The sequence below is a fragment of the Sminthopsis crassicaudata genome, chromosome 4 (genome assembly GCF_048593235.1).
Source record: "Sminthopsis crassicaudata isolate SCR6 chromosome 4, ASM4859323v1, whole genome shotgun sequence".
Lineage (NCBI taxonomy): Eukaryota > Metazoa > Chordata > Mammalia > Dasyuromorphia > Dasyuridae > Sminthopsis > Sminthopsis crassicaudata.
In genome coordinates, this window is record NC_133620.1 from 277,183,894 (window position 1) to 277,197,907 (window position 14,014).

General features: G+C 37.2%; 1 protein-coding gene across 1 annotated transcript; it reads left to right on the forward strand.

Moving 5' to 3' along the window:
• Positions 1–613: 613 nt before the first annotated feature.
• On the forward strand, positions 614–13,581 carry MRPS10 (mitochondrial ribosomal protein S10). The gene is made up of 7 exons (XM_074310895.1): positions 614–1,447; positions 7,990–8,054; positions 8,153–8,225; positions 9,861–10,000; positions 11,188–11,296; positions 12,175–12,264; positions 12,712–13,581. The coding sequence occupies exons 1-7, from the start codon at positions 1,400–1,402 to the stop codon at positions 12,793–12,795; spliced, it is 609 nt and encodes a 202-aa protein (XP_074166996.1). The 5' UTR covers positions 614–1,399; the 3' UTR covers positions 12,796–13,581.
• The last annotated feature ends 433 nt before the right edge of the window (positions 13,582–14,014 follow it).

Genomic DNA, 14,014 nt, shown 5'->3' on the forward strand with positions numbered 1-14,014 from the left:
AGAGCTTATGGTGACTCTGTGTTCTTCAGACTTTGCTTGTAGATATTGTATACTTATTTTCTTCTTCTGAGTTTGCATCTTGGGTATTTCTAGTCTCAAAATGTTTCTTAACCATCAGTAAAATAATATCAATAAAAGAAATAAAGTCACTTTTATTTATTTTTCCAGCTCTACTTTCAGAATCTGGCTTTTGTGTATTCTATGGATGTCTGCTATTATTTCCTCCTATGTACTATAAAAGGAAGGAAGGAAGAAAAAAGAATATTTCTAAAGCATCCCTACATGTCAGCTGGGGATGTATATGGTGTTTGGGGAGGACTAGCAGCTCTGATTTGAGGGCCAGAAGACCCCCATATGGGATCCTGACCTCAAATAACTACCTGCCATCACACGCCAATCAATTATAGTTTTCTTTTTTTTTTTTTTTTTGAGGCTGGGGTTAAGTGACTTGCCCAGGTCACACATCCAGGAAGTGTTAAGTGTCAGAGACCAAATTTGAACTCAGGTCCTCCAGAATTCAGGGCTGGTGCTCTCTCCACTGCGCCACCTAGCTGCCCCTAGAATGGAACTCTCGGAGACCGGCGTTCTGGGCTGCGGGAGGGGCAAGAGCTCTCGTTTTTCTTCCAGCTCTCTTCACGCTTTGCGGCTTTCAGATGTTTTCGGCTTGCAGTTAGCGCGGGAAGACTCTCCTTCAGGCTGCTGAAGGAGAAAAAGCCCGGGAAGAAGTCGACACGAGAGAAGCGGGCAGTGTCCGTTTCGCGCCATCCTCGGCTCGCTCCGCTGGGGACTTGGGGAATTTCTCCGTGGGTGGGATGTTGGATCTGGCTGGGCTGATTCACCTGCTCCTTCACTTGGTACTCTCCGGTGTGTGTATTCCGTTTCGGACTTCTGTCGGGCTGCCAATTTGCATAAATGGGTCTCCTTGGCTAAGCGTATTCACTGTAGAATTGTAATTTGGATGGAAGTGGATCCAGTCTTGGATCCTCAGCTTGAAGATCCTTCGTCAGAAGTCAGCTTCAACGACTGTATCTGAAGGGATCTACGAGCTAGCCTGGGACTACCTTTCTCTGAGAAGAGAAGAAGCCTCCGACTTCCTGCTTCCTCTCCTGCCTCTCCTGATTTTTCTCAAGGTCACCGGGCTAATAAAAGTAGCAAAGCGAAGACTCGCGCTCGTACCTGGCAACAGAAAGTGATTTACAAGGGGTTAAACAGAGGGAGAACTTCTCACTAGTCCCACCTTCTTACGTAAAACGCCGGGAATCCTGTCTCTATGATCCTTTCATGGAGAAAGACTCGAATCTCGACGGGCCTTCTTTCCGTTAGAGGAAAACTCTATGGCTACGGAAAAGGAAATCCGGCCCCCGGAAGTGACTCATGAGGGAGGAGTCAGGCGGCAAAGATGGCTGCGCGGGCTTCCCTCGCCGTTATGTGTCGGCGCCTCTGGCAGGTGACCGGGGAGGGGAACGGGACCGGGTGGCCCAGCGGCTACCTGCTGACCATCGCGGCTGGGGTTTGAGTCTCTCGGCTTCCACGCTCAGGGCGGGAGTGGCGGCTGAGGCGTGCTTTGGTCAGTCGGCTCTTTTTGCCCCACAGACACATTAGAGCCTCCCTGGCTGTCCCGGCGCTTCCAGCTGCGTGGCCTTTCAGTCTGTAGTCTCCCGAGGACTCATTAGTCATTTCATAGGATGGCAGAATTGGAAAGCGGGTTTAGAATGCGGAACCTTAGAACACTTCAGAGCTTGAGAGAATCTAGAATGTCAGTCTAGAACTTAGGAAGTTAACCGTGGAAGGGCCTCCGAGCCTAGAACTCACCGCTTTAGAACCTAGAATGCCAGAGCCCGATAGGAGAGGTGACAAACCTGTACCAACAAGCTGGATGTAGGATAAGTAAGAGCGGTAAGGCATGGGAAAGAAGGCGGCTCGGGGACTGAAAGCCAGGCACATACCCTGAGCTGATGTTCCTGGAACGAGGAGCTCTGTCCTTGCATCCGGGAGGATGGAGATAGGGAGTGAGGGGGAGAAGATGAGAGAGCACCGGGTGGTGAAGATTCAGGTCCAACGGACCATTTGCATTTGGACTTGAAGGCGGTGGGGAGTATCCGAAGTTTATTGAACTTGAGGATGGGTGGCAGAATATCGACCTAGAACGTGAAAACTGTATGGCGGAATGCTAGAACCCAAGGTTTTTATAATATTTAGTTTAGTGCATAATATAGTTTTTAGATATAGAATGTTAGAGCTGAAAGGAGACTGAGGTTTTAGAACAATTCTTTAGAATACAGTGTTTGAGATGGAAGGTATTCAGAGCTTAGAATGCCAGCTCTGGGCTTAAGAACGTAGTAAGAACTACTGGAAGGAGCCTTGGAGCCAGTAATGATAGACCATAATGGGAAGTAGCAGAGGAGAAAGGAACTTTAGAACATGGAACATGGATCTGGGGGGTTCTCGGCGTCATTGACTATAAAAGCTGGAAGGGACTTAGAATATAGACTATTAAAAAGAGATGTAAGAGCGTGTAAGGAGCACAGAAACCATCCAGTACAATCACTGCGTTTTACAGGTGAGGAAAGTAAGGGCCAGAGAGAGTGAGTTGACATACATAATTAGTAGATGTCAACATTTGACTAGAATTTGGCCTTTTCCGGTCCAGTGTTCTTTGCACTTTCCAGAAAGCACTTTGTAAGCTGTAAAGCCTTATGTGAACTTGTTATGTAATTATAGTTAAGTGAAAGAGGAGAGGAAGAATTAAATTAAATAGAACCTGTATGTATCAGGTGCATTCCCACAATAATAGGTGCCCTTATTTATCTCTATTTTGCATTTGAGGAAACTGAGAGGAGTTGCCCAGGGACATATAGCTAATGTTTCTGAGACTAAGTTTGAACTTGGGTCTTCCTGACTCTAGGACTTGTTCCCTATCCACTGTGCCACTCTTAAGTGAGTCCATGACTTCCTCTGCGCTTCTTGCAGTCATCCTTTGTGTCGTCCATGTCCTCCCGTAAAATAGCCATCCTCCCCTTGGGCCACAGGCTTTTCCCAGTTTGAATGGCGAGGATACCAAGGCAGAAGTGAAAGGGGCATTGTCATTGGCTCAAGAGCTTACACTTAACTGAGAGTAAATGTGGATTCAAGACTTTTTATATGTTGTGAATGTCAGTTTTTTTCCTCTGTTAATGCTAATTTTGATTACATGACCGATCAGCTTTTTTTCAAAGGCATTGAATATCTGTTCAATACACAATGTCAATAACTAACTCATAGTGTGTTGGAAAAAAGCATTGGGTTTGGAGTCAGAAGATGTGGATTATAATTCTGTCTTTACTCTGTACTAATTAATAATTTTTGGCAAGTTTTTTGACCCTCCTGGGCCTCAGTTTCCTAATTTGTAAAAGTTGAGAGGGTTGGATTAAAGTCCTTTCCAACTCTAAATCAATTGTCCTGTGAATCCTTTGCTACTTTTGATCAGTCTTTTCTTTTAAATACTTTATTCTCTAGGTTTTTAGGACACTCTGCTTCTGCCTGTCAACTGTTTCCGTGGTCTCCTTTATAGAGCTTTGTTCAGGGTCTTCCTTTACTTTTGTTCTCTACTTTTAATATTCTTCTCCTGAGTTTATCAGTATCCAGGGATTTAAATACCATCTTTATGCCGATGATTTTTTTTTGCTGAGGCAGTTGGGGTTAAATGACTTGGCCAAGGTCACACAGCTAGGAAGTGTGTTAAGTGTCTGTGGCCATATTTGAACTTAGATCCTCTTGACTTCAGGGCTGGTGCTCTATCCACTGCACCACCTAGCTGACCCTATGCTGATAATTTTCAAATTTATCTATTTTGTCCTAACTTTTCTGCTGATCTCCAGCCCATATCTCCAACTGCCTTTCAGACACCATAAATTGGCTGTCCACAGTGTGTCTAAAACTGAACTCCTCTTTCCTCCTAAATCCTTCTTTCCTCTTAACTTTCTTGTTTATGTTGAGAACAATGTCATTTTCCCAGTTCCTCAGGCTTATTTTTGACTCCTCATAATCTCTCCCCATATCCAGTCTGTTGTCACAGTCCATCATTTTTTCCTTTTCATCATTCAAATATACTTCCTTTTCTCCTCTCACATTGTCACTGCTCTACTGCAAGCTCTCATCTCTTGGATTATTGTAGCAGCCTGCTAGTGACTGCCTACCTCAAGTCTCTCCCCACTCCATTCTGACTTCCATTAAGCCTCAAAAGTGATTTTCTTAAAATGGAGGTCCAACCATGTCATTTCCCCTGCCCTCATACCAGATAAACTCCAGTGATTCCTTATTGTCTCTAGGATCAGATTCAAATCCTCAATTTGGCATTCAGGGTTCTTTATAACCCAATACCTCCTACCTCACACACTGTTTTTCAGTCTTCTGACACTTTACTCCCTGCCACATACTGATCCAGTGACATTGGCCTCCTGGCTGATCCATGAAGAAGTCACTCCCATGTCTCAGCTTCAGGTCTTTTCTCTGGCTGGACTCCATAGCTGAAGGCTTCCCTTCCTCATCTCTCTACCTATTGGCTTCATTTCAGCAGGAAGCCGTTTCAACCCTCTAAATTTTAGTTCTTTCCTTTTAAGTATTTACTATTTTTCATGCATATAGCTTGTTTATACATATCTCCAGTGCTTAGCACAGTGCCTGGCACAAGGTAGATGCCTAACAAAGGTTTTTTTTGTTTGTCTGACAAATATTCTTTAGTACTCACAAGATCCATTTCCTTCCATCAGACTCAGATTGAAAGCTCTTCACTTTTAGTACATTATTTTATAAGTTCTGGCCTCCCAAATTTCCAAGTGGCCTATTCTCTGGCAGTGAGGTTCTCCACACTTAGAGGCAAGACCACAGTCCATTGCTCTGATCTCAATTGAAACCTTTTTAGCCTGTTGGGCTTATACTAGTCCAGTATAGCCATTGGGAGGCCAAGGTAATCTCCATGCTGGCATGAAGCCTCAGAGTTAAGACTTCAGTGGAGCATATGTAAGTAATTAACTATATCTTGTAATTATATAATACTTTGTGGTGGTGGGTAGTGATCTCCTCACAACAACCACATGAGAAGAGAGACTCCAGGTAAACTTGAAGGCTGACTTTACATATTAAAACAATTTTTATATGAAAAAGGGATTGTATGGGTGATATGAAAAAGGGAGATGGCTTGTTGTGTAGGAGATGATTGAGACTGAAGAGTAGAGGGCCTTGAGGAAACGGAAAGAGCAGGACTTTAAGATGGATTTAGATTGACTTTCTCGCACGATGAGTTTGATGATGAGATATCAAGCAATAGCAGAATGATGGCTTGTTGGAAAGTCCTGAAGAGAGGCAGGAGTGGGTATTAGAAAAGGGTTAGATTGGATGCTGTCTGAGAGCCCTTCCCTTTTTGTTATTCTGTAAGGAGAAAATATTGGGTGGAGAGAGGCTAGGTGACTGCATTTTGAGGGATGTTATGAAGGAATCTATCAAATGGTAGTTAAATTAGATTAGGTCCCTTTAAGCCCTAAATTTAGATCCTCTGAGGTCACTTAAGTGTAATGCCGGAGAAACTGAGACAAGATAGAGATCAGAGAGTTTTAATATTTTATTTGAATTTCTGAGAGGGAGAAATTGTCTGGGGGCAGATCAGAATCCATTCTTCCCCCAGGCTAAATTGGACTTTCATTTCAAAGAATTCAGCATTGAATATGAGATTCCAATGATTTTTATATGGCTCTAGTGATCGGGGGAGCCATAGAGTAGAGTCCGAATACTGGTGAACAGGAATTTCCAGAAATGGACCATAAATCCAATTCTGAAGATTGGAGGATGAGGACCAGAATTTCTGATACATTGGGAGTGAAAGGGGTAGTCAAACTAGAGACAGAAAGTCTAGAACAAGAGATAAGCTTACATATCTCTTAAGTAACTTATCTGCAATTTATAGCTGTATGGAATATTAATGGTCAGGGCTTCCAGCCCTAATTATCTCAGTCCTAATGATTAGGAAGGGGGGGTTGCAACCAGGGGGATTGGGGCAGAACAATTTAGGGAAACTGAGGCGGGACAATAAAAGGAAATTGGCACAACATAAGTTCTGTGATTCAATGAGATCATCCTCAGCTCCTGAGTTGTTTATTATTCGGGTTTTTTTTTTTTTTTTTAATGCTAAGGGGCAGCTAGATGGCGTAGTGGATATAGCACCAGCCCTGAAGTAGGGAGTACCTGAGTTCAACTCTGGTCTCAAGACACTTAACGCTAACTAGCTGTGTAACCCTGGGCAAGTCACTTAACCCTAATTGCCTCAGCAAAAAGAAAAAGAAAAAAAAGTATACTCTAATGATTAGTTAAAAATAAAGTTTTCTAAGTTATTCTTCTCTTCTTTCCTCGCCCCAAAAAAGAAATGTGTTGAGAGGCAAACTGAATTGAAATGAAGAGTATTTTCACACATAGTCTTTTCTTCCCACTGGTCCTGCTATCAGTTTCATAATCTGGCAATTTTCTCACATTAGAAACTTAATAAGTATTTGTTTATTGGTCCCCTGACCCTAAAGCCAAGACATTTCTGTTTGAACATAAGCTCAGAATTTCTGTTAGAAACTTTCTCTTGTTCTTTCTATATTGTTTGTTGATGACTAAGTTCACAAATTTTTTTTTTAATGTAAAAGCTCTTCAGAAAGGAATTATTTTATTAAATGTTTTAGAATTTTCATTTCAAAACTATAATTTTGAAAGTTTATGAGTTTGATATTGTTGAGTTATAGTAGTGTTCAGTTAAACATGTATTTTGTTTAGCTCTAATTCAAATTGTAGAAACTGTGAAGCTGACACTGGCCAGTCAGTGTGATTTAGCATCAGCAAGTCAAAAAGAAATAAGTGATGAATATTTAACCAATATCAGATTGCTTGCTGCCTTGGGGAGCAGAAAGGAAGGGAGAAAAATTTGGAACAAAAAATCTTAAAAAATGAATGCTGAAAACTATCTTTACAGGTATTTAGAAAAACAAAATACTATTTTAAAAAAAAAAAAAGGATAAGTGCCGAGTGCATTATGCCTCCCCTCAAAGAGTAAGTACAATATAAAGAATTAAGAAGCATATGCAAATTTATGTACAAAATACAATGCATATTTCTGAAGGGGGTTGAGGAAGAGTCCTACCAGCTGGATATCCAGGGCCTGGAAAAGGCTTCATGTGAAGAGAGATTTGAAGGAAATGAAGCAATCTAAAAGGGAAAAGTGGCCAGCCCAACAAAGGCCTGGAAATGAAGAATGTGTACTGGGAACAAGCCATTTTGGGGGTTGAGAATAAAACTTAATAAGAAAGAGTAGATTGAAGAGGTGTACAAGCTTATAGAGGAGTTGCTATTGGATCCTTTTCTTTTCATTGTTACCATGGGTAAATACTCTTATTGCTATCTTTATTCAGAATTTTTGTCCCAGAGGCACCTTTTATTTTTTTTAGTGATTATATACCTTCTAGATTCAAGTCCTGTCTGAAACATACACTGACCTTGTAACTTGGGGGAAATGTAAAATTATTAATGTATATTGGTAGAAGGTGTTTATTCCCTGGTAATTACAGACAGTTAAAAATGAAATCATAGATATAAGCAAATATATATGTATATGGACATGTATGTTTACATATATACAGAGAAGGAGAATCTAAATATTTTGAATGATTTTTTACTTCACCATTTCCTTGTTTTCAAAGAGATCTTTCTTGGCATCTTGAAATTTTTATATGCTATTAGACATGTTTTTTTACCTTGGCCTTTTTGTAAAAGGTAAGAGAGAAAAGAGTGGGGATTAAGGGGTAAAAAATGTGCAGTTTTTGGATTTTTGTAACTAGGAAAGGACCTACTCTGAAAGAATGTTTGTGTTTATGCATATCTTATTTTACAGGAGCTGTGGGGAAGTGTCTTATAAAGATATTTTAAAAGTAGCTTTTATTAACTTTTTTTTATATCTGAAACCAGTATCTTTTTTTTTTTAAGAGTCCTGGGATCTTTTCTCCAAGCCATCCTAAGAACATTACTACAAAGAGAGATAGTTTTCTTCTGTAAGTATAACAAATTAGTAATTCGTATTTGAACAACAGAGTAGCCATTTAGATATACAGTACTCAGTCTTTTTGGTTTTTGTGTCTTTCACATTTAGCAATACCCATTTGAAATGGGTACAGTTTTCAAGCTTGCATATGGATGTCAGGAGTGGTATAGACAAACCTAAGGTATGTTTCCACATTTACACCATTTATTCTAATGTTGATTCTAGAAAGAGGACAGAAAAATGTATTTACCACATTTTTCACTTGGGATCATTTTCCCAATTGTGCAGCCAGACCTTAAGAAGTCAGAAATTTTTAGGATGATAGTAAACTACAGTTGCAGGGAATAAAGTACCCTGAAATGCATTGATATATTGTGTATTCATTCAGTCATTCTGGGCAGAAGGGTGCCATTTAAGTGCCTTGGGAGAATAGTTCACATTTATTTAAGGCAGTTTTTTAAATCAGAAAGGTGTTATTAGAGATGAAGAGATCAAGACATTAGTATAGAACCAGAGTACAAAAGTATAGAATTAAGAAGTGATGAGTCAGGACTTGAACTCGGCTGTCCTAGTATCCAGTCTTCCCAAATGTAGCACTTTTTAACCACACTATGACATAATAGCCTCTGCAGGATTTCTACTAATTCCACTATTCTTAATTTAGTATAAAGTAATCAGAAAAGTACTTTTTACCATTATTTAGTAGCATGGCAGAATAATAAGCAATAAGTCATATCATTTTGATGGAAAGTGACATTCTCTCTGCTTTGAAAGTTTATGTTTATATATATATACTCATCTTGAGAACATTTTTATTTAAATAAGGTATTCTGTGACATTCTCTCTGCTTTGAAAGTTTATGTTTTTATATATATATATATATATATATATATATATATATATATATATATATATATATATATATATATATATATATATATATACACATACACTCATCTTGAGAACATTTTTATTTAAATAAGGTATTCTGCACCACTTAAGTGTTGCATCACAACACTGAAGAGGTGAATATTGGAATAGAAATGACAGAATATTCCTGTCCTGTCCCCTGTTCCTGCTCAGGCACATCAATCCCTGCCCCCTTAAAAGCTTTGTCAAAACTAAAAACCAGTATCAGCTGAATAACTTCTACAATGGCAGAAACTTAATTTTTGAGCTTTGGAATTTGACTATATAAATTATTGTTTTGGAGTAAAAAGATCATCTTTTAGAAGTGAAGTAAGATGAGTGTCATTGGATAAATACTGAGGAAAAAAATTGATTTTCCTCAAGAAGGTGACCTAGAAACATTAAGGTGGCAGAGTGGGAAAAATTATATATAATGTCATAATTCTTTAGCTAAAAATGAGAAACTATTGTAGGTTAGAGTTCAAAGGTTAGATTGCATATATAAGAAGGTCTAAGAAAGAATTAATTATTTATTCCTTTGATATTGCATGTTTACTAACATTGTGAATAAAAGATATTTCATAAATTAATTTGTAAGTTCTTTCAAACTACATAGATGTTCTGATGATACGGCATGTCCCCTCTTTGATAGTGCTGAAATTCTCTGACACTTAATAGTCTATATGTTTGTGAAATAAGGATGATTAAGACAATATGTAATATCGTTCACTGCCATTTCTCTTCTTTTCCTTGGCTAATCGCAGTTGTACAAACATCAGGAATGATGTGCTAATTTCAGTATTTAATAAATAAACTTTCAGCAGTAAATAAATAAATTAAAAAATAAAAAGTAATAAAGAGGTATGATGTAATTATTTTAAATTCCTTCTTTATTATTTAACTTTAGATCTCCATTTCTGATGAACCAGATACATTATATAAGTGCCTATCAGTTTTAGTAAAAAGCCATGATAGGGCTGTATTGGATAGTTATGAATACTTTGCTGTACTTGCTGCTAAAGAACTTGGTATCTCCATTAAAAAGGTGTAAGTATCTTTTTACTAATAATGTTCCCTGCAATATCATAAGAGTTTTCTAGACCATGGAAAGGGTATTATAGTTTTGCATTCTTTAATTGGGACAGAAATTCTAAATAATTTAGGACAAGGGATTTAGGATTATCATCTTGAATAGGCATGGTGAACTCTGTTGCCCACTAATGTCAACGATAGTCTCAAGGTGACTTTCTGTGACCTTTTTACCACTGAGGAGGGGTTAAGTAGAACAGTTTTATATTTTTACCTGCTTCCTTAGGTACTAAATTAGACCTTTTGGGATGTTTAGCAAGCTAAGAACAGTAAGAACCTATATATTCTATGATCCATTTTATAGGGGTAAGGTATAGATCTGTGATTATATTGGCATAGGGAAATCCCTGATGAGCAAATGTCCTCTATCAATGCAGTTCAATACCCATTCTGTAACTTATCATGTTAAAGAATTGCTTAGAGCTTGAAAGGTTAGGTAATTTTTCCATTGTCACACCACCAATATGTGTCAGAGCTGGGACTTAAACTCAGGTCTTCCTGGTTTTGAGTGGACTCTCCATTTATACAAAATGTAAAAGGGAATGGTATTGGACATTTATATTTGCTATCTTTCCTAAAATTTGCAACATCACTTAGAGCTTTTTTTTTTTTTTTTAATTTAAATTTTTATTTATTTATTTAATTTTTTGCTGGGGCAATTGGGGTTAAATGACTTGCCCAGGATCATACAACTAGGAAGTGTTAAGTGTCTGAGTCAAATTTGAACTTAGGTCCTCCTGACTTGAGGGCTGGTGCTTTATCCACTGCGGCACCTAGCTACCCTAAATGCTGTTATCTCTAACACACTGATTTGACCCTATATTCTTTGTGGATCCAGACTATAAGTCACACTAATTTCTTTTTTTAAGATTGAATATTAGCATTGGTGAATATGAATTTTGAATGAGATAGATGCTTAATTGCACAGGACAATGTTCCATTGTTATATCTTATTTGGGCATGCACACTGATGTAGCAGTTGTAGTTATAGATAGCAGGGTTAACAAATAGAAAACTACAGTATAGCCAACCCCAATGATTGGGTACCAGTCAGACTAAACAAAGCTATGTACCATGTATTGAAGTTGACTTATGATTTTAATATCTTTTATCTTAAGTGCTTTATTTGGCTCATTTCTTTTTAGACATGAACCTCCAAGGAAAATAGAACGTTTTACTCTTCTCAAATCAGTACATATTTTCAAGAAGCACAGAGTTCAGTATGAAATGAGGACATATTACAGATGTTTAGAGGTCAGTTGATTTCAGACTGGAAATCCAGAGACTACTTATTTGAAAGGTCCCATATTTTGTGTGATGGCATATTATGATATTTTAAATATTGAATAAATTTGTTTATTTTTCAGCCAGTCTCAGCTCTTTGACTTAAAGGTAGAAAACCTCATCCTAAAGTTTCATGTATCCTTAGTATGAATAAATGACACATTGGGTTCATTAAAACTCTTAACTTTATTTAGAGATTTGTCTTGTCCAAGAAATAACAGTTTTGATGGCCATGTTGCAAATGACAGTGACATTTTAATAGTTTCCTTAAAAACCTCTAGCTCTTTTACATTAAGATTAGTATGATCAATGCCTTTTTGTAAATTTACAACAACATGGTGGGAACAACAGGCTAGAGAACACATTATTTAATCTGAATATTTTTTGGCATGTTCAATAAATTCAACTTAATCCCACAACTATTAGTAAGCTTGGGAATTTTACTCAATTTTCTTGGGTTTTGTGTCTCACATTTAGCAGCACATCTACAGTTTGCTAGGCGTTGTGTATATGGAAGATTAAATAAAACCCTGTTCTTTTTTTAAGTTTACAGTCTAGTGAGAAAATTAAAAAAAAGAAATAATCTTATTTGTATTTTTTCTTCCTATAAGATTTATGTATTGTAAGACCTGATTTTTAGTCTAGGCTCCAACATTTACTAGTTGTTTAGTTTAAAGCAAGTCTTTTTCCTTTTGTGGACTTCAGTTTTCTCTTTTGCAAGATGAGAAAGTTGAACTAGATTATTTCTATGGTCCTTTAGACATTCTATAATTCAAAGTCTGTGAATTAATTCATTGTGTGGCATAATGCTTTAGTAGATTATAAACTGATTTTTGTTTTTCTTTTAGTTACAACATTTAACTGGGAGTACAGCAGATGTCTATTTGGAATATATCCAACGAAACCTACCTGAAGGTGTAGCCATGGAAGTAAAAAAGGTATGACTCCCTTATCTGAGAGCAAATTGTAAATTAGAACATTGACATTTTGGACTTGCCAAGTCAGTAGAAATGATAATTTTTGGTGAGGATAAAGTGGAGGGTAAAGGGGAAGGAAGTAGTAGACACAAGTAGTAAGTAAATCCTTCATCCCAATCCCTGTTCAATACCATGAGGAGAAGCAGAACATAGCCCTGTCTTTGCCATCCCAAGCTTCTTGACTCTTCCATCTTTAAAGAACTGGTTGATGGACAGGAGAAATGTGGATTAAGAGGTTGTGATGGTACTTTTTCCCATAGTCTTACTCCATAACTTCCAAGGTTTGTGGAAAAGTATGGGAAATTTTGTAGAGTCAATTTAAAAGCCACATTTGTGGCTAGCGACTTACTGTTAAGTCATATCATATGGTCTATTTACTTGATGAAGTGGCTTTTATTTTCTTTGCAGACCAGATTAGAACAGTTACCAGAACACATCAAGGAACCACTTTGGGAAAAAGTAGGAGAGGAAGAAAAAGCAAGCAAAGCATGAAGATAATTTCTCTACATCTGGTTTTAAAATGTATACATCTATGTCACAGATGATTAGCAGTTTTTAAAAAATCTTTATCTGCTTTTTTCTTGATATTAGGAAATTTAACTTTGGGTGTACTACAGTGTAAGGGCATCTTTAAAGTTATTCATAGCCTTTATTATCTCAGGTCCTGCTTTTAGATCATTGAGCAAACTTTTGAAACTGTTGTCCAATAAAAAGTTATGTTAAAATTTATTGATAGATGTTAATTCAGTACTACTGATTGACATTTGAATGAAATCTGTTCATTTAAAAATAAGTATATTGTTTGGATTTTTTCTTCTTTTTTCAACTATTGAGAAAATAATAAGCACTTTTGGTTATTTTAATTGTGAAGCATTGTCCTTTTTTTGATAGAGGCCAAAAATATAGAATTATATTTTCAAGAGGAATTGGTCCATTATTTCACTACGAGTTAGTATCTTACTGAGATCCAGAGTGGGAAACATCTTATCTAAGATCACATAAGTAGTTATGTTCAGGTCACTGAAATATATCATGACTCCTGTCCAGTTCTCTTTCTGTGCTATAATTTATTATTTTAATCATTATTTTACTTTGGCCTCCTGCTAATGTATTGTCAGATTTTTCAATTTTGGATTGCTTGATTCAGACTCAATTCTTTAAAAATTAGGAATTGATTTGAGTTAATAAAATAAGCATATTTGTAATCTTCTTGAAGGATTAAGGATGAAAATGTGATTGTGTTGCCATGGGTTGCAATAAATGTTGCTTTATAGCTCAGATTCCAAACTTTTTTTTACATGGACTACATAGTAGTGACATGTGAGTTCTCAGGAAAGTAGACACTGCATTTATTTACTCATTAAGCATTCATTATATTGTTTGCTTTGCTAGGTGCTGTGGGAGATATAAAATAAAGAAGAGTAAGATGAGTGGTGGAAGAAAGTTATGGTTTTACATATAACCTCTGGTTTTTACATTAATTGTATTAAATATTTTTTATAACTACTTAGCACAGTATTTTGTGTACATCAAGCTCATTTCCTCTTAATGCAAAAAAAAAATGTTTAATACTTTTTGTAAGTGGGTTCACTTTGGAGATGAGTTCATTTTTCTATTGATTCAACAAATACGTGCTATGTTATTTGCTAATATTTGCTAACATTTATTACGTTAGATATTGAGTTAGGCGTCTGTGGGGGTAGTAATGGTA